The sequence below is a fragment of the Plasmodium yoelii genome (assembly GCF_900002385.2).
Source record: "Plasmodium yoelii strain 17X genome assembly, chromosome: 5".
Classification (NCBI taxonomy): Eukaryota; Apicomplexa; class Aconoidasida; order Haemosporida; family Plasmodiidae; genus Plasmodium; species Plasmodium yoelii.
The window spans coordinates 322368-343966 of NC_036177.2; the positions used below are offsets into that span (position 1 = coordinate 322368).

At 21.4% G+C, this 21599-nt stretch overlaps 7 protein-coding genes across 7 annotated transcripts; 1 reads left to right on the forward strand and 6 right to left on the reverse strand.

The window, feature by feature from the left end:
• Positions 1-230: 230 nt before the first annotated feature.
• On the forward strand, positions 231-2858 carry PY17X_0504900 (uncharacterized protein; the record flags this gene model as incomplete). Its single annotated transcript, XM_720525.2, has 1 exon — positions 231-2858. One exon carries the CDS (start codon positions 231-233, stop codon positions 2856-2858), a length of 2628 nt encoding a protein of 875 aa, XP_725618.2.
• A 612-nt stretch (positions 2859-3470) lies between these two features.
• PY17X_0505000 (conserved Plasmodium protein, unknown function) lies at positions 3471-4997 on the reverse strand (the record flags this gene model as incomplete). Its single annotated transcript, XM_720524.2, has 1 exon — positions 3471-4997. One exon carries the CDS (start codon positions 4995-4997, stop codon positions 3471-3473), a length of 1527 nt encoding a protein of 508 aa, XP_725617.2.
• Positions 4998-5897: 900 nt separating this feature from the next.
• PY17X_0505100 (tRNA-methyltransferase) lies at positions 5898-8675 on the reverse strand (the record flags this gene model as incomplete). Its single annotated transcript, XM_720523.2, has 1 exon — positions 5898-8675. The coding sequence occupies one exon, from the start codon at positions 8673-8675 to the stop codon at positions 5898-5900; it is 2778 nt and encodes a 925-aa protein (XP_725616.2).
• A 1984-nt stretch (positions 8676-10659) lies between these two features.
• Positions 10660-11034, reverse strand: PY17X_0505200 (uncharacterized protein; the record flags this gene model as incomplete). The annotated part of the gene is made up of 1 exon (XM_720522.1): positions 10660-11034. One exon carries the CDS (start codon positions 11032-11034, stop codon positions 10660-10662), a length of 375 nt encoding a protein of 124 aa, XP_725615.1.
• A 2341-nt stretch (positions 11035-13375) lies between these two features.
• On the reverse strand, positions 13376-15831 carry PY17X_0505300 (RNA-binding protein 34, putative; the record flags this gene model as incomplete). Its single annotated transcript, XM_022955175.1, has 10 exons — positions 13376-13515; positions 13667-13721; positions 13809-13886; positions 14051-14091; positions 14340-14493; positions 14675-14749; positions 14833-14910; positions 15017-15120; positions 15272-15406; positions 15504-15831. The coding sequence occupies 10 exons, from the start codon at positions 15829-15831 to the stop codon at positions 13376-13378; spliced, it is 1188 nt and encodes a 395-aa protein (XP_022811636.1).
• A 996-nt stretch (positions 15832-16827) lies between these two features.
• On the reverse strand, positions 16828-17538 carry PY17X_0505400 (flagellar outer arm dynein-associated protein, putative; the record flags this gene model as incomplete). The annotated part of the gene is made up of 3 exons (XM_022955176.1): positions 16828-16944; positions 17068-17253; positions 17536-17538. The coding sequence occupies 3 exons, from the start codon at positions 17536-17538 to the stop codon at positions 16828-16830; spliced, it is 306 nt and encodes a 101-aa protein (XP_022811637.1).
• A 1193-nt stretch (positions 17539-18731) lies between these two features.
• On the reverse strand, positions 18732-21538 carry PY17X_0505500 (conserved Plasmodium protein, unknown function; the record flags this gene model as incomplete). Its single annotated transcript, XM_022955178.1, has 3 exons — positions 18732-20585; positions 20703-21283; positions 21373-21538. 3 exons carry the CDS (start codon positions 21536-21538, stop codon positions 18732-18734), a joined length of 2601 nt encoding a protein of 866 aa, XP_022811638.1.
• Between the last annotated feature and the right edge of the window lie 61 nt (positions 21539-21599).

Here is a 21599-nt window from a genome sequence, read left to right on the forward strand (position 1 = left end):
ATTTCTATATATTTACACACATTTAATTAAATTATTCCATCGCTTCGAAAATAATATTTTGTTTTGTTTTATTTTCGTCTATATGTCAATTTATAGAAAAGGCACAAATTTGCGTCTTATCCCTAATATGCAATGTTTTTCATTATTTTTTGGTATTTTTAATATAAATTTTTTTTTCGGTATTTTTCTTATTCCTTTTTTTCTGTCTGTTAACAACCCCATTTTAAAAAATGGATGAAAAACACCAGTGTAAAAATAGAAAAATACAAATTCATAACATTTATGATAAAACAATAAACAATAATAATGAAAGTAATTTCAATTTGTCTTCTATAAAATTTCCAGATTTTGAAAAAGAATTTGAAATATTTTATAAAAACACATCAAATGAAACGTCGACAAGACCTAAAACCGAAGAAAGCGAAAATATCCAGTATTTAAAAAAAACAAATAAAATGGAGCACCAACAAATAAATAACTTAAAAAATTTTAAGCAATTGAAAAAGGGCTATCAAAGTAAATTAGAAGAAGTTGAAGGAATCACTAAACCTTTTAGTGTAAATGTAAATACAAAAAATATTCAAAATGAAAATAGTTTAGGACGAAATAAATCTATAGAACAAATTTTAATGGACATTCAAGATGGACCCAATTTGAGAAATATCAATGATCACCAACAATTTATTAGTGAGCAAGAATATTCTACTTTTAACACTTCAAATAAAATATGTTTAAATCATGTAGTAAATCCAAGTGATTTCAACACAATATATGAACAGAATATGCAATATCAACAATCAGAGTCATCTAAAATCATTCATATTTGGTATGGAGATAACAAATTAACTTATACTTGGAATAGTACAATGGAAAAAGAATATATAAAAAAAGGTATATACGATCTTTGCATGAATATTATTAATGGTAATTTCTATTTAGTTCGAATAAAAAGACTGAGAAAAGAAAATGTAATCAATGCAGAGGAAAATGAAAAAATAAATGGAGTTTACTACAAATTATTTGAGGAATATTATTACAACGATTTTGTAAATATACGAAATTGTGAAGAATATTTAATAAAAAAAATCAATTTTAGTGAAAAAATCAATTTTAGTGAAATGGAAACAATAGGAGACGTAGAAAACTTGTCCATAGACAATGAAAAAAGATATGATGATAATTTCGAAGAACTTATTAATCCTCTTAATTTTCCAGAAGTTTTAAGAGCTATAGAATATGCAAAAGAAGGAAGCAATTTATTAAAACATACATTTTTTAATATTCCTCATTTAAGATATTTTATTTTAAGTAAAAATTTAAAATACATAAGATGGTTTTCATCAAGAAAATATGAAGAAGACTGTAAAATATATTTTAAAAATATTAACAGTTTAGAAATAAATAATATGAATGATCATATTTTTTCAAATTATCAAATAAATTTATTAAAAAATTTTACTTTTTGTATAATATATAATAACCAAAAAAAAAAAATAACATTAACATGTAAATGTCTTTATGAGTTTAATACGTGGGTTACTGTTATTCGTTCCCTTATGTTTAAATCAAAAAATTTAAAAACAACAAAAAGAATATTATTGTCTCACATTTATCAAAATAAATATGAATACCGAAATGGTAATGATACTAGTAATTTGGTCCAAACAAATATTCATAATAAAAATAAAATCGAAAATGACGAGGAAAATGACGAGGAAAATAAACTAAAGACATTTCACTTGTTTAATCTTATAAAGTTTCCGAATTATAACATTTATCAAGCTAAAATAAAATTTTTATTACTAAAAGAAAAATTCTATAAATATAAAATTTGGATAGAAGAAGAAATAAATGAATATAATTCGAGCAAAGAAAATGAGATCGATAAAGTTAATCTAATATCATCTCAGAACGAAAAAAATAATTCCCAAAATTTACAAATTAATGTAAATAATAGAATAAATATGGAAACATTATATGATTGTAATATTTTTGAAATAAGTGAAAGTGGATCCGATGTTATTGAAGAAAAATCTGATTCGTCTAATCCTGATTTAATCATAGATGCATATTCATATATGGATGAAGATTCAGATGAATTCAAACTTCGATTAATGATAAAATTTTATAATCAAATAGATGAAAAAATCAGAATTATTCAAAAAAATATTCTAGATGTTGGAAAATTACTAAAACGAAACGAATCATTATATATTCATCAAAATCAACAAAATGAATTTAACATAGAACATATATTTAAACATGCATTTGAATTATACAAAAGCGTAGAAAATAAATTGTTTAAAAATAAAATATCCAATCCTAATACAAAAAAAGATGACAATTATGATATAAAAGAAAATACAAAAGTTGAAAAATTGGAAAATGATCAAAATACTTTTAAAATCGAAAATATTATACCTAACTATCAATATTATAAAAATATTTTTAATAAATCTTTTCTTAATATTAATACAAATAAAACTAAAATCAAAACTGAAATATACAACATAGATACATCTGATAAATACTATGATTATGAAAATTTGGCAAGTATAGATAACAATTATCCTTATTGGAATCACCAACATAAAATTAAAGAAAATATGAAAACATCAAATGATATCGAAGATCCGATTGAAGAAATAAATAACTTAATACAAAAAATAATGTTCAACTTATGGATGAGTGAAATCAAACTAGCAAATGTAGAAGATATATATAATATATATGTTTATAATTTAAAAACAAAAAAACGAAAACAGCCTTCATATATGGCTAATATTGATACACAAAATATTTGGAAATATATTTCTAACTTGTTCTCAGAAACTATTTTGAAGCCCAGCTGCGTATGACCAATTCCTGCACACGCATATGTATATATCCATCTAGTATGATTGCTACTTATTTATTTTTTTTTTTTTTTTTTAACCCATTTTGTATATTGAAAAGCTTGTTCCCTAAAAGAGTATATTTACACATTTAGGGCGAATCCATTCATTGGATAAAAAAGATAAAAAAGATAAAATAAAAAATATATTTATTTTTTATATTATAAATTTATTCAATGTGAAAAAATATACAAGTAGTGAACCAAGTTTCATTCTTCTCACATTCACATATCACTGTATATCGATTTACACACATACAGAACTGCTATAAAATGTAAAACATACAAAAATAGACGTAAAAATAAAACTTAAAACATCAAATTACGGTATTTTGCTGATACTTATTGTTAATACATAAACATTTGATAAATGGAACTCTCCAAATGAATTAAATATCCATGTAAAATGAACATAAACATAAAACAAAAAAAATATAAAAATATAAAAATATAAAAAATAAAAAAATAAAATGAGCACATTTTTAACAATTTACAAACATGTAAGTATATATATACATGTGTTTCAAAAAAAAAATGAGCATGCGGAAATATATTTGACCTTTTTAATAAGTCAAATTTAACTGGGTATATATAATTTATATGTTTTATCAAATTCTAAAATACAAGAATTAATTTTTTTATGTAAATAATTTATTATATTTCCTTTATGATTAAATATAAAAAAAAATAGTGAATTTAATTTTTCCAATTTGTTCAAAATATGTTCTCTTTTATTTATCATCCTTTTAAGTTTTTTATCTCCTTTGAATTTATTTTGAACACTATCTTTAATTATAATATTTTCGATTCCAATTTGATCAAAATTATCATTGTCTTTATAATTTGACATAGTTGTAGATTTTGAGTTAATACTTGAAAATATTTTTAAATCATTACATTTATTTTTTTCCAATTCATCTGTTTTTTCAACAATATTATTAATCGCTTTATTTTCTTTCTCTGTTTTCTCTTTACTTAAAATAGAGACTCTATCAATATTTTCAATTTTTAATTCATTTTTTTTATCAAAAGTGTTATTATCTTCATCTAACTGTTCTATCATAAAATTATTCAAATTATTTTCATTTTTTAAAATATTTGGATTTAATGTTTTATTTTCAATATTAATATAATTATCTATATTTGAATTAACTGATGGGTTAGTAATATCTGAACTATATATTGTTGAATTAAATATATTAATTTGGTGATCTTGATTTTGTATTTTTTTACTTACATCCATGGTGTCTACCTCTTTAATTTGTTTACTTACATCCATGGTGTTTATCTCTTTAACTTTTTTATTATCTAAGATTTCCACCACTTTTGAGTTTCTTTTTTTGTATAACGCTTCATATATATATTTTTCAACATTTTTATAATATTTATATAAGACATTTATTTTATTAACAGTTAAGGTTAAACTTGAATCACATTTTATTATTATGTTATAATAAGATTTCATAAGTATGTTTAAATCTTGTACAATTGCAATCATCTTTATTTTATTTAGATCATTGCTTTGATCAATTTTCATAATTTTTTCTAACGTTTCGGAAATTCCAAATATAATAATAGGAAGTGAAGAATTATTAGAATAAACATTATTATCATTTTTATTTATAGAATTTTCTTTTACATTATTTATTTTTACACTATTTTTTAATTCATTATCATCTAATTTTATTGTATTTTTTTTATTAAGACTTCCATTATCTGTTCCTATATATTTTTCACTATTTTTCAAAATATTTTCGACATTTTTTATTACATTCTCTTTCCTTTTATAACTACAATTTTCATTTTTAACGCCGTCATTTTCACTTCCAACATTTTCAACGCCTCCATTTTCAACGCCTCCATTTTTAACGCCTCCATTTTCACTTCCAACATTTTCAACGCCCCCATTTTCACTTCCAACATTTTCACTCCCAACATGTTCATAACTTTCTAAATGTTTTAGTTCATTTGTTGAATTGGTTTCTATTTCATCGTTTATTTCTTTTGAAGATAATTTTTGTAATTTCCTTATCTCAGATTGGTTAACCAAATCATTAACCATTGTATTTTTTTCTCTGTATCTTTTATTTCGTGTTTTATTCATACTATGTCATATATACTTTATTTTTACTCTATTTTTTACCTATTTTTTACCTATTTTTACTCTATTTTTTGCTTTATTTTTTTATTTTTCACACACTTATTTGTAACAGCCCATATCGAGTACTTTCTATTTTTGCATTCTTTTTAATAGTTATTTTTTTGCAAATTTTCCAATAAATTAGTTTATTTTTATACCATATCAGTAATACACTTTTAATGGTATATGAAACATACTCTTTATTAAATTACACGCCGTAAAATATATGATATAAATTGCATGAATTTCCAAGAATATTTTGATTTTTTTTTGTAATTTTTTTAATCAGGTTTTCACAATTTATCAACAAAATAATAAAAAAAAATCGAAAAAAAAACATAAACATACAAAGGTAAATTATTATACAAGCTAAAGTATAAGAAAATAAATTATATAAGCTAAAATATAACTATATAAGCTTAAAATATAACTATATAAGCTTAAAAAATAACTATACAAGGTTAAAAAAAGTACAACTCTATTTGCCCATATCTGCACATATTTATTATATACTTTTAAATAGTATCAATACCAAACAAAAAAAATAAAAATAAAAATAAAAATAAATAAAAATAAAAAATAAAAAATAAAAATAAAAATTAAAATAAAAATAAAATTTTACTAAATGTGTATAAAATAACAAACCCGCTATTATTCCCCATTATAGTACACATAAAAAGGAAAAAATAAATAGAGAAATGGATGAAATAAAATAAGAAATGGATGAAATAAATAGAGAAATGGATGAAATAAATAGAGAAATGGATGAAATAAATAGAGAAATGGATGAAATAAAGAGGGGAGTTTCATATTTTGGAAATTATGTTTAACGGTGTTATTCATATATTATTATCTTTTCAATGTTTAAAAGGTTGTGAGATTGTTTTTTTTATGAATTTCCATTATCTTTTTATATATTCCAATGTTAAGATATTGATTTGTTATTTTTGCATTCCCAATACAATGATAATATATAGGGAAATGTAAACACTTATCGATGTTATAAATATATTGAGTTATATTATTTTTTTTTATAATAAATGGCAAATAAAAAGTAATAATTTGACCTGGTGATAAACCAATGTCTGTATTTTCTAATTTTAAATAACCTTCTTTATTATTTTTATTAAATATTAATTTTGCTTTTTTTATTTTTTCATTATTTCGTATTTTCACAAATATTATTACACCACTATTTTTTATATTTCCATTTTTATTTTTTATTTTTTTTAAATAAATCGGAATACCACCATTATCATCATATTTTCCAATCCATTTTATATTTTTTAATTTACATTTTTTTTTTAAAATAGAAAATTTTTTATCAGAATAATTTTTTGTAACATAAATAAAATTCTCTATAATTTTTTTTTCTCCATTTTTACATTTTATCTCTTTTTCCAATAATTTTTTATATATTACTGTCCATTGACATGATGAAAATAAATTTTTTTCATTTTTTTTTTTTTGAAACTTTTTTATATATAGATCATGTATATATGTAGTTATATGTTTGTTTTGTCCTATAGTATATAAATGAATATCCGAATTTTTGTCCATAACTATTTCATCATCTATATCTATAATATAATTTACATAATTTAAATTAAAACCTTTTATATCATTTTTTTTAAATCTGTATAAATCTACACTCTGCATTTCACCCTGCTTGCCGCTTTGCTCTTCACTCTGCTTGCCGCTTTGTTCCCCGTTTTGCTCTCCGCTTTGTTCCCCGCTTTGTTCCCCGCTTTGCTCCCCGCTTTGCTCTTCACCTTTAAAATAAAGCTTCAATAAAGAGTGCATATTTACATTTCCATACAAACACAACCCTTTAGTTTCGTTGGGATTATAATTGGTAATATTATTTTTTTTCATGAATAATTTAATATAATTTTTATTGTATAAACTTAAGGGAAATAAAAATTTTGATAATTGTTTTTCAGAAAAAGACGATAAAAAAAAAGTTTGGTCTTTTTTCAAATCATTACTAACAACTAATTTACATCTCTCTCTTATTTTATTTTTATCTTTTATTTTATTTATATTTTTATTTTTTATTTTTTTTTCATTTTTTCCTTTAATATATGGAAAATTATTATTAAAAAGATTGTTGCAATTTTCTGAGTTGTTTGTAGATATCATTGCATAGTGCCCAGTTGAAATATATGCATAATTAAATTTTTTTCCTTTTATTTTAGACATTTTTTTAATGGTTTTTAAAAAAAAATTATATTTTATTTTTTTATTGCAAACAATATCAGGGTTTGGAACTTGCCCTTTTGAATAACTTCGAAGCATTGGTAAAAATACATTCTCATAATATTCATTATTTATGTTAATAATGTGTAAATTATTTCGATTTTTACATATATTTTTTACATATTTTAAATCATTTTTACTACAATTATAATGTGTAAAATTAAAATAAAAGTTATCAATGTAAAATTTTTTTTTTTCTAACAAAATTAAAGCCATTAGTGAATCTACACCACCACTAAGCATATGTGCTACTTTTGGATAGCAATATATTTTCATATTTTTAGTAAAATTTATTTTTTTTTTATTATTATTTATATCAAATTTTGATAATATATTATTTTTTTTTTTTATTTTGTCCATAGTAAGATTATAATTAACAGTTTTATTCACATTTGTATTTTCTTCTTTTTTCAAATTTTCTGTCTTATTTATTTTTAAAAAAAATTTACAAATTTGTTTGTATATATGATTTACAATATGCTCTGTATTGACATATATTTCAAACATATTTTTTAAATCATTAGCTATTTTTTTTAAATTTATATTAAAAAAAAAATCTAAATCTAATTTATTTATTCCTTTTAATAATATATAAATAAAACTGCTTACTACTATATTATCACTACACCCATCAATTGTAATATAGTATTTTATTTTTTCATTTTTTAAAAATTTTTCTTTTTTCATTATTTTTTCTATTCCACTAATATCGTTCATTTTTAATAATTCTAAAATTTTTTCTCTTTCTCCTTCATTAGGCAATAACATTTCACAACCTTTAGGTTTGCATATGCCGCTTGGTGTGCTGCCTGATATGTCTTCACATCTTGTTCCTATTTCGTCATTTTCAAAACAACGCCGCTCTATATCCACACCCAAATAAACATTTGTATTGCATTTATTTATATACACATATTTAATATTGTCTCTAAGATTATTGATATAAAATTTGTGTTTTTTTGTATGATTAAATATATGTTTATTAGTAAATTTTATTTTATTTATGGGGATATAATAATCTTTACAATTTTTATTTCCTACATTAATAATATAATTAATTTTATCACTTTTTGTAATCAAACTATTTAGATCGTTATATATCTTTTCTATGTGATTTTTATAAATTTCATTTTGACATACATTATTAATATTATGACAATTAGGATGTGTATCATAAATTTTACTCTCAATTTCTTCTTTCCTGTTATATTTTATTATATTTTTTTTTATTTTATTTTTATCATCAAACAAATTTCCCCGTACATAATTTTTTATATAATACTGATAATTTATTTTTTTTACATTTTGGTAAAATGGTATTTTTTTATTTATAACAAATGATACCAACCAAATGGCGTATAATAATGTTAACGAGAAAAACATTAACTAAAATAAAAAATTTTATAACTACATTTTTTTTTATATTATTATTTTTTTAGTATTTATTATTTTTTTGGTATTTACTATTTTTTTGGTATTTACTATTTTTTTGGTATTTACTATTTTTTCAGTATTTTATATTCTCAATCTTTCCTCACTGTTTTTTATTCATCACATGTATTATCTGTGTTAATTTATTCTATACTTTGATTAACAAAACGTTATCAACAAACGTTATCACAAAATGTTATTCCCCTTCTTGTATCACCTTTATATTTACATGACGTTTCCCAAATTCTTATTTATAATAAAAATTTGCTTGATAACTATACAGCTTCAGTTCGGAGTTTGCATAAGAGTCGCTACAAATTTTACTTAAAAATGTAGCGCTGAAATAAAGCTACGAAAAGCAACAAAATATACAAACGGCCAAACAGCCAAACGGCCAAATAACCAAACAACTAAAATAGCCAAAGCGGTAAAATACAAAATTAAAACAATCTTGTAACGTATTTATATTAACAGATTAAAAATAAATAAAATTTCCCATTTTCTATTTCCATTTATTTTTTCCTCACTCTTTATATCCCTTCCAATATTATGAATATATTAATTTACTCATACCTTTTCTGTAAACCTTTAAAATGTTAATAACAATTTTTATAAAATAAATAATTTAAAAAAAAAAGAAAAAGAAAATAATAATATTGAAGTAATAATCTCAGATCATTGTATAATGCTATGATTTGGTATTTATAGAAAAGGGAATTTACAAATATCTGTTTTTATGCAATTAATGTGTCTTTATTTTTTTTCATAAAAACACATCAATGGTTATATAAATAAAATGCAATATCCCCAAATTACTAAAAATTGAACATTACAAGCCATTAACTTTTTTCACAAACTTTAGTTTTTCTTTAAATATTATTAACAAGTCATAAAATAATGATACAATTTGAGACCGCTACTTGAATATTATTAACAAGTCATAAAAAATATTAAATGCGAATGAACATTTTAAGAAATTATCAAAGTACCATTTTTTTCTCAACTTGATAAAAAAAGCAACATTTTCGTTGCTTTTGTTTTATGGCAAAATAACAATTTTAAAAGTTAATTCAAACTTCAAAAAAAAAAACAAAAAAGATAAAACATATATTCACACACAAACATACATATATATATGTGCATATGTGTATATATTTACAATGCGGTGAAGACAAAAATTAAACATAAACGATCATGAAAATATCCACATAAAATAAAATACAATAAAAATTCTGCATATTCATAAAAAAAAAAAGGAATAGAAATATGCGATATAATTCACGCATCACATATATAGACATAATATTAAATAAGTTTTAATAAAAATAAAATATAAGCATTATTAAAAAGTATAAGCATATGTATATGCATATATATATATGCCAAAATATAAATTAATTCACCCTCGATTCTTTAATAATAAATAACTATATATGTGCGTGAAAAGAGTCACACCTTTTACACATCAAAAAGTATATCATAAATATTGTTTGTAACTAAAAGTTTAAAAATAAGTAAAATACATGTACACGTATGTAATGGAAAATAATAAAACCTACAATGCTCTATAATTCTATATATTCATTTTCTATCCCTTAATGATATAAAAATATAGTAAGAATAATAATTCCTTGCTTAAATATGTATATATATGTATTATAGTCAAATCTATAGCACTATGAATAAAATATATGACTGCTTTACTATTTCGGTATATAAAATTTTATCTACAATAAATATAGTTTAACTTAATATATTTAAAAAAAATTTCTCTTGTATATCTCTCTTTATATAACATATACTTGTATTCAATTTGGTTCTATCATCTACATATAGAATTAGATAAAATTATTTATTACACAACATTTTTCAAATGGTATTAATATCTGTATACAATTCTGTATTTATATAAAAAAAAAATTAGCATTTTTTCTTTTTATCCAAAACAACTTTCACAACTGTACTCAAGATACAAATATCCATCTTCATCTTTATACATTTCATACAATTCTTGCATTAATAATCCTGTTTTGGGAATAATATTATTGACAAATAAATATATAGTTTTTTCTCTAAATAATTTCATATTATTTCCATATGCACTTTGATTTATATGTTGATGCAAAACAAATTTAAATTCACCCACTAACATATTCATAGGAACAAGAAATTTTTTTTTTTCAATTTCGGGTAAATTTGATCTATGTGCTTTTTCACATACCACTGGAATTCTATTTGGATATTTCGCTCGAATTTTATGAGTTTCTGCAACTCTACTTTCAAAGGGGATTTCTTCTTTTAATGATGGCATTTTCAAAAAAAATATAAATTAGCAAAAAAAATAAATGATAAACAAATTAACAAGAAAAATATAAATAATTAAAAGATTGTTTAAGATTAGCTACACACAGGCATTAGGATAAATGCGTATGTGTGCAAATATGTAAGTAAATAATTGGAAGAAAATTGAAAATATTTCAAAAAATTGGGGTATATAATATAGCCATAAAATTACAAAGAAAAAATCATTTTTTTCGAAAATTTCCAAACAATGTCAAATTAATTATCAAAAATATGGATAATATTTACAAAAAATATAATATTTTTCTACACACACACACATATTATCCTTTAAGAGAAGAAAACATATTAATTGTAATATACTCTTTGAAATCTTATTTTATTCTTCACTTTATATGTCTCATTTATTTTTTCATATTTATTAATATTTATTCATATTTGTTCATATTTTTTTCATATTTGTTCATATTTTTTCATACTTGTTCATATTTATTCATACTTGTTCATATTTGTTCGTATTTTTTTTTATTTGTTCATATTTTTTTTTATTTTTTTTTTTAAAATTATGTACATATTTTATATGTCTTAATAAAAATGGCTATATAGCTATATTTATTATATGAAAAAAAAAAAAAAAAAAAATTTGTTAATCTTCTATGACTTTTCTATATGCTATTTAACTGTATTAATAAATTAAGTCAATGATATTTTTTGGAATTCTTAAGATTTATGTGTGTAATAGTTGCATAAAAATGTATATGCCCACTTTTATGTATTAAAATTTTTTATTCTTCTAAAATTTTGTCGATTTTATTCTCGTTCTATTCTGTTCATAAGACTTATTATATATTTAGTATTATTCTGAAAATAACAATTTGAATAAATACGACACCATATTATTATAACACCTTTTTTATATAGAATTATAATTTATGTGTCAAATAATGTTACACTAAATGGTATTAATACCGTAATTAATTTTATCGTTTTGTTTTATGGTTTTGTTTTATGGTTTTGTTTTATGATTTTATTTTGTTATTTTATTTTATTATTTTATTTTGTTATTTTGTTATTTTATTTTGCTATTTTATTTTGATTGGTATTTGTTTAATTCTTATTACCCATATGCATATATGCACATCCATCCAGTTATCGCTTAAAACATACAAAAAATTCATATAAATTTTTAAATACAAATATAAGTTAAGAAAAGAAAAAAATAGTTTTCATTATGAATAAAATAGTATAATATAACAAAAAAAAATAAAAAATAAAATCTACATATAATATACAAATCCTGGGTCAAGTACTGGGAAAAATATTGTTTATATATTTTTTTTTTTATAAATATGTGTATTTAAATAATACATATAAAAATGCAATATATTAATTTACGAAATATTCAATTTATAAAATATACACATTATATTATATTTGACATGTGTTAATAAAATATCAACATTATTTTTAAAAAAAAATAAAAAATTCGCATGCTATATATTTGCAACATGTTTTTTTACTTACAAATCAGGGTAAATCTGTAAATATGAAGAAAAAAAAAATTAAAAAAAAAAGAAAATATAACAACATAACAACATAACAATATAACAACATAACAATATAACAATATAACAATATAACAATATAACAATGTATTAAAATGTAACAATGCATATTTCCAACATAACAATGCATATTTCCAACATAACAATGCATACTTCCAACATAACAATGCATACTTCCAATATAATAATGCATATTTCCAATGAATAATGCATATTTCCAATGCGTTTATTTATTACCCATATATTATAGGGGGTATGGAAGATGTTTCTTTTTAGTGTAAATAAATATCCTAATATATATTTTTTTTTTTTATTTTAGCATTATTTATTAAATTTATATATTCGAATAACTTAATACATTTTTGAAACAATAGGTTTTATTTATATGTAAATATACTTTGGAAAAATAGTGATGATAATATTATTACTATCTCAATGTTTTTTTATAATTGTCTGCATATGCATATATTTATGTTTTATCATATTTTTAATTCGAATATGTTATGGGAACAAATTAAAAAAAGAAAATTAACTTAAAAAAAAAAAATAATTATGTTTATTCTTTCCAATGTATTATGTAAATAAACGATAAGAAGATATAAATTAAAAATTTTGAAAATAAAAAAATAAAAAAATTAAACAACAACAAGTTTGAATAAAGTGTGTAACTATATAAATGCAAACATAAGAATAGAAAAAAATAATTTAACATTTCCTCATGACATTATTTCCAATTTTGACGTTTCCTCTTGACATTATTTCCAATTTTGACGTTTCCTCTTGACTTTATTTCCAATTTTGACGTTTCCTCTTGACTTTATTTCCAATTTTGACGTTTCCATTATTGGGGCGATGTTTGAAACGGTTTTTGTTTTTTTGTTTAATTTTTTTTGGCTCGTTTTTTTTAAAATCATTCTTTGATTTGTCTAAAATAAGTCAAAAATTAATAAAAAGGAAAAGAAATGAAATATGCATATTCTTTATGTATGTGTATATTTTTACAGATTTGCACCCAGTCAATGTGGGAATAATACGCACATATATTTATGTATATTTTTTTATATATTTTTTACTAACAATTTTTATCATTCTCTTTTTCATTTAATAACTTTTCAACAGTAATAACTCTATCCTAAAAAAAAAAAAAAAAAAAAAGTCAAACTTATGAAATGAGCTTTATATACAATTTAGATATATTTTAAATAAAACAGGATCTTACTTTTATTTCTTTTCCATTAAACATGTTTATAGCCTTTTTAACAGAAGCTCTGTTCTTAAATAATATAAAAGCAACACCCTATAAAAAAAAATAATAAAAATAATAAAAATAATAAAAATAATAAAAATATAAAAATATAAAAATATAAAAGTGAATTTATGTCTATATCTTGTATAGCTATTTTTTTTAAGAAAAATTCACACATCAAAATTATTTTATATTTCACTTTTTTTTATTATTACCCTTGATTGGCTATTTTCGACATCCCTTAATACCCGAACCCCTAAATGAGTAACCGAAAAATGTTAGAACCATTTATCATCACTGTGCATGGTACATAATAAGAGTGTATAAATCGTGTATAAATTGTGTATAAATTGTGTAACGAATCGCGTATAAATCGTGTATAAATCGCGTATAAATCGTGTATAAATCGCGTATAAATCGTGTATAAATCGCGTATACATCGTGTATACATCGTTACCAGTGTAACCACAAAGCGAGCTTTGCACACACGCTTCGCATGCCTACCTTTTATTTCATCGATATCCTTAAACAATTCATACAAATCTTTTTCGTTTAAACTTCTATCTAAATTTTTAAGACATATTGATTTTTTTCGACTAAAATAATTTTGATCGCCCAACTTATTTATTCGTAAAACATGTCCATTATACACGGTTCCCTAAAAGGTGAAAAAAAAAAAAAAATAAAATAAAATAAATAAATAAAAATAAGTAGTACAAATAGTACAAACATTACAAACATTACAAACATTACAAACATTACAAATGGTACAATTTGGCACAGTTAATATATAACAAACTTTTCGTTTCTCTTTTTTATTTTAAATTAAAAAAAAATACATTTTTATCCAAAAGTAAGGGAATATCCTCTTTCCTTTTCATTCTTATTAATGCATTTTTATTGTCCTTTACATTCTAATTTATAAAAAAAAATATAAATTGTTATTTAGTAAAATATATCGATATATGTAAATAAATTTTTATTATAATTATTATACCGTAAATTTTTTTAACATGATTCCAAGTCTTTTCTTATTTGCATATTTTTCTTCCAAAGGCAATGATCTGAATCTTACCTAAAAAAAAAAAAAAAATAAAATAAAAAAATAAAAAAAAATAAGTAAACATCACATATTTGTGAAATAAAAGGTTTCCAATTATTATGTATAAAATATATTATACCGATTCAACTAATGATTTATTAATTCCTAATATTTTTAGCAACTTCAAATTGCTTACATCATTTAAAGGTATGTTGCCTACAAACACTGTTCGATCGTTTTGTTCTAAAATAAAAATAAAAAATAAAAATAAAAAATAAAAATAAAAAATAAAAAATAATAAAATATATAACATATAACATATAACATAACATATATAATACTATCTTGTCATCTTTATAAGAAAAAAATGAAAAAATGTCAAACTATTTTTTACCGTCTATATCTGTGTTATTATTCTTTTTCGCTTTGGTTTTTTCCTTTCCTTTTCCCTTTCCCTTTTCCTTTTCTTTTTTTTGTGGACTAATTTCCAAAGATATATTTTCTTCTTTTTTTTCCACCTCTTCAATGTCTACATGTTTATAAAAATAAAAGTAAGCATGCAATATTTAACAATTTATTGAGTTATTCATTTTCCAAGTTTTATATTTTTTTTTTTTTTTTTTTACTTTTTTTATTATCCTCTTTTTGTACATATTCTGGTTCGTTTTTTTTCAAAAAGTTAACTATGGAATTAATTTCCTCCCCTGTTCCTACATTTTCATTTTTCTCATTCTCATTCTTGTTTTTGTTTTTGCTTTTGTTTTTGCTTTTATTTTTTTTCGTGTTTTTTCTTTTATTTTTTTTCTTGTTTTTATTTTTCTTGCTTTTCTTGGCACTCTTTAAATCGTCTGTTTTTTTTTCCTGACTTATAATATCCCCACCAATATTACTGTCTTTAATTTTATCACAATTTTCATCTTTTTGATGATTCTCACATATTATATCTTTCTCCATATCTATAAACTTTTGATGTTGTATTTATTTATCTATATTTTGTTATTCACTTTTTTGTTTTTTATATTAATCGATTACAAAATAAAGATGAATAAATAGTTGTAATAAATTCTATACTCTTATAAATTTAAATTAACCATATATTCATTTTATCTATACATGCATACTATTTTGATACCCAATAAAAAATACCAATTTATATGTTTTATAAATTATTATTTTTATTTTTATATTTATATTTATATTTATTTTTATATTTATATTTATTATTTTTGGGGTAATTTAAAATATAGAGATATTTTATTTTCTCTATTTTTATTTTAGTAAATATTTTTTTTTTAATTTTCCTTTGGCCATTTTGTATATAGTTCATATCAAATTGTAATTTTTTTTTTTTTTTTTTTTTAACAGAATAAATAATTTTGAAACGAAATTATTTATTCGATTTGTTTTATATATACATGACAATTTTATCACAAAGTTAGAAATATATTAAAAATGAAAAATGAAGAAGGAAAAATGAAAAATAAAGAAGAAAAAATGAAAAAAATGAATGGCGAAAGAATAAATAATATGGGCCGCATTCTAGCATAACAGTTGCTATGCTTTATTTTAAACATTGCAATTGAAAGTAATGAATAAATATAATTACCCAATTATAAGAATAACATTAAATATAAAATTTGTAAATAATCAAATATTTTGGATAATTTTATTTATTTATTATTTTTTATACAATATAATAAATAGCCACTTTTATTTCGTCTTTTATAATTTATGAATCCTAAATCTGTCTATGTTTATATCTTCATTTATTTTAAAACGTTATATTTTGCTTTTCCAAATATTCTACATAAAAATATAATAAATTTAAAAAAATAAATATGTACATGTTTGAAAACATATCTAGTTCAACAAACAAATATAAAACCATTTAAAAAAAAAAAAAAAAATTATAATTGTAAATAAATTCAAATTTGGAAATACCACTCTTGTTTAATTTTTATCCTTATCAGCATATGGATTCTGAATAACAATTAATGTGTAATCATTATCTGGTGCTATCATTATTTCATGCTTCTTTGATCGAAGCCGCAAAAAATTTATATCGTTCTGAAAAAATGAAACGAAATAAAATAAGGCACACACATATTCTCCATTTAAACAGTAAATTTATTTTTTTTTTATTTTTTTTTTTATTTTTTTTATTTTTTTTTTCTTTTTTTTTTGGGAAACCTGAGGATCTAGTTCTCTTATAATATCTCTTGCTTTTGTTGATAACTGAGTAAGTAAAGATGCATGTAAATCAGATTGTTGTTGATCAAATGTGCTTTTTATTATTAGTCCTTCATTATTAACTACTAGAACTCCTACCACCCCTCTATAGCTTTTAATTCTATTCAATATTTCGTCTGTTTCACTCTAAAATAAAAGAGAATAAGTATATATGAAAAAAAATCATATACATGGGTATTCCTTATTTTATATTCTATAAAATTTGTATAAACACAGTTATTATTGTTACATAAAAAAGAATAGAGGTATGAACATATTTAAATAAGTTATATCGTATTTACTTTCCCATTAATTTTAACTTGAAAACTCAATTTTCGTTTTCCTAATTTTAAAAAAATGCGTTTTTTCGCATATTAATGGAAAATATCATGACCTTTTATTATTATTATTTTTTTTTTTTTTTTTTACCATTTTGCTTTTGTCTTATCAATTAATTGTGTCAATTCTCCTTTTTTCCAAAAAATTTTAAATATTTCTTTTTCTTATTTATTCAATTTGTAAAATTATACAAAACATAACAAGCTCTAATTTTAACTAAACTTATGTAACGCCAAAAAAGGTAAAACAAAATACCTTCCTATACGTACCATATATATATATATATATAATATATACACACCTATAGAGGTAATTATTTTTATACAAAATTATACCTTTTTTATGTATTCATTTTATCCATTTCCTAAAGTATATTTAAATGAACGTCTCTATATAATATGGCTTGTGTGTGCAAAAAAAAAAAAAAAAAAAAAAAAAAAAAAAAAAAAAAAAAAAAAAAAAAAAAAAAAAAAAAAAAAATAAAAAAAATTATTTCTATTTTTTCAATTTTTTCAATTTTTTCTATTTTTTCAATTTTGTCGTAGCCAATTTATACGCAAAAATGGCATGATAAAAATGTGACAGTAAAATATTGGGATATGTGCTACATGAAAGGTGAAAGTGCACGCGATGCGTCTTTCCCTGTTCCATAATACTAGAACGTTTGTATTGTTTCAAGACTCGAAATCTCCTTTTCTAGCCATATTTTATTACACTATTTCGTATGTATGTATCTCGTAATTATTTTCAGCTTATCATCTATTTAATTAAATTGCGCTATGCGTATTTTATTAATGTAGAATTGAAATTTATTTATTTCGTAAGTACATAAATGTATAAAAATACATATAGCATACGAAAATATATGTACCTATAATATACATGTACATGTGCATATACATCTACATATACATATGCATATACATGGTAAGGGGAAAATAATTAATCCATAATGCGCATTTAGTATATATATTTTTATACTTCGCATATTAACAAAAAAAAAAACACAAATTGGAATAAAAAATTAAATAATATCAAAGTATTGAATATAGGTAGACAAAAAGGGTAAACACAACTGTAGATATACTCAAAAATGTAATTGAACGTATTTTTCCAAAATTTGGATTTTTATTTTTCCAAAATTTGGACCTTTTTATTTTTCCAAAATTTGGACCTTTTTATTCTTCCCAAATCTGGACCTTTTTATTCTTCCCAAATCTGGACCTTTTTATTCTTCCCAAATCTGGACCTTTTTATTCTTCCAAATTTTATATAAATATTCGTTATTACAAATGTTGAAACAAATCAAACGAGTTGCTATTGCTACTACTATTTCTATTTCCATTGCTATTTCTATTTCCATTGCTGACTCTACTACGCCCATTAATATTGCTTCCACTTCTTTGAATTTCTAAATTCGAAATATTTGTATTGTTGCTTATTTTTTTATTGTTCGAATTTCCATTACTACTTCTGCTTCTTCTATATGCATTACTAGCGACTTGATTAATTGGAGCCTTTTTTGTTCCAACTAGCGTTTGACATTCTTTCCGACTTTTTATTTTTTCTAATAATCTAGCTATATGAGGAGATTTTACTGAGCGAGTAGGAAGTTTCATACTTTTTCTGACAACATTAGGTGATGTTGCATCAAAATAACCAAATTTATATTGATCAGGCATATTATATAATTTATACTTATTTATATAAGCATCATTTTTTTGATTCACATTTCTATTATCTATTATTTTAGAATTATTACCATGTTTTGTCATTATATTATTAACACCATTATTTCCTTTTATTTGGTCATATTTTTCAGTTTCAATATTACAATTTTCTAAAGTTTTATATTCTTGTTTTTCTAACAATTCTTTATAATAATTTACTAAATCTTCTTCTTTTTTTAATTCAATATCCAATTCTTTATATTGATCAATATATTTTATTTTTTCATTTTTTTCAAATTCGACTTTTTTTAATTCATATTCAGATATTATATTTTTTGAGTATATGTCTACATCTTCTTTCATTTTTTTTTTTTCAGTAGAATTCATATCAATTTTATTATTTTTACAATTATATAAATTTTGGGTTTTTTCATCATATTCTTTATTTAATTCAGCAATTTTTATTTCCATTTTTGTTTCTTTTTCTTTTAATTTATTTTTTATATCAATTGTATTATTATGTTCTTTATTATAATTTTCTTCTAACTCTTTATTTTCTTTAGTTATAATTAATAAATTATTTTCATATTCTTTTTTTTTATCCTGAAGATTTATTAATTCATTATTTTTTAATTCAATTATATTATCTATATCATCTTTCTCTTTTTTTTTGTCATTTATTTTGTCTTCTAGTTCATTTATTTGCATAGTTGTAAGTTGAAATTCTCGTTCTATTTTCCATATAGATTCTTGTTCATTTGTAATATTTTTTCTTAATTTTTCAAGAATTAATTCTAATTTATTTATAATTGTTTCATTTATATCACAAACTTGATTTGCCTTAATTGAACAGTTTTCTTTATCTTCAATTTTAGATATGTCTACATCATCTATACAATATATTTCGCTTAACATATTATTTCCATTCATTTTTCTTTTTTCATTTAATACTAATTTTTTAATTTCATTTTTATAATTATTTATTTCTTCATCTAGGAAATCTTTTTCCTTTATAAAATCATTCACAATATTTTGATTCATTTTTTTTTTTTCATCTTCTATTTTATTCTTTAAAATATTTTCTTCACTTATAATTTTTAGAACCTCTTCTTCTTTTAATAAATATGTTTTTTCTAATTCTATTAAATTATTTTCTATATCTATTAATTTGTTTTTTTCCTCTTCTTTATCATTTTTTGTTTTTTCTATTATTTCTGTTACATTTTCTATTTTTTTTTTTGAATCATTTAATGAATCCTCTAATTCTGTTCTTCTTTTTATTGTCTCTTGCAATCCAAAATTTATCACATTTAAATAATACTCTTGTGAACATATTTGATTCTCTAAAAACTTATTTTGAGATTCCAACCTGAAATTTTCTGAAAATATATCATTTTTCTTTAGCATCAGATTCTCTAATTGGCATTTCAATTCCTTTTCGGTTCCGAGAAGACCCTTTTTATTATCCTCCTAAATAAAAAATTATAAAAAAAATGGCATAAATGAATCCGTGGCACTTCGTTTGACATGTATGCATATACACATTGCCTAGATAAACACGACGTAAACAATTCCATCTAAACTAACCAGCTCGTTTGTTTGACTAGATAAATTTTGTTGAGAAGCGGAAATGCTTAACGCAGCTTCGTCTATTTCGTTTATTATTCTCTCCTTTTCATCACACAACTTTTTGTAATCGTTTTGTAAAATTATAATTTTTTCGGAGTTTAAATGGGTCAAAATTTGAAACGATTCCAATGCTTCTTTATGCTGATTAATTTGGTAATCTATTTCTTTTATTTTATTAGATATGCTAACAGATTCGTTGTTCATAAGATTAATATTATTTTCGATTGCTTTCAATTCTTCTTTTAGTTCTACATTTTTTTCTTCATTTTCTTTCATTTCGGAATATTCTTTTTCTTCTATGCTTTTTAAAACCTTCCCAATTTCATCCGCTTCCTCATTTTTCTTTTTTATATTTACTAGAGAATTATGAAATAATTTAAAAAGAACATTAAAGTTTTCACATGACTCATGAAAATTCACATTTGTATCAAAATAATAGTCACAGCTCTTTTTACAAACATCTCCCACTTTTTTTAAAAACAGATATTCGTTCTCGACTTCCTTATTTTTTGTCTTGTTCTGCGATTGTATAAAGCAAACTTATGAAAAAAAAAAAATATACATATATATATATGCACCATTTCTATGTGTATATGAATAAATATAAAAAATTTTAATTTAATGGTACTTGTATTTTTTGAGTTATCGGCAAATTCTATGAGGGTATCCATTTTACAATTAAACTCTTTGTTCACGTTAATATTACATTTTTCATAAGATTTGCTAATAATATTCATTTTATTTGGATTCTCCAAATTTAAATCATTGACCAAATAACTATCTTTTAATGACATTTTAAAAAATTATATATGTATAACCACTTGGTGTTCATATAAATTATGACAATGCAAGGTA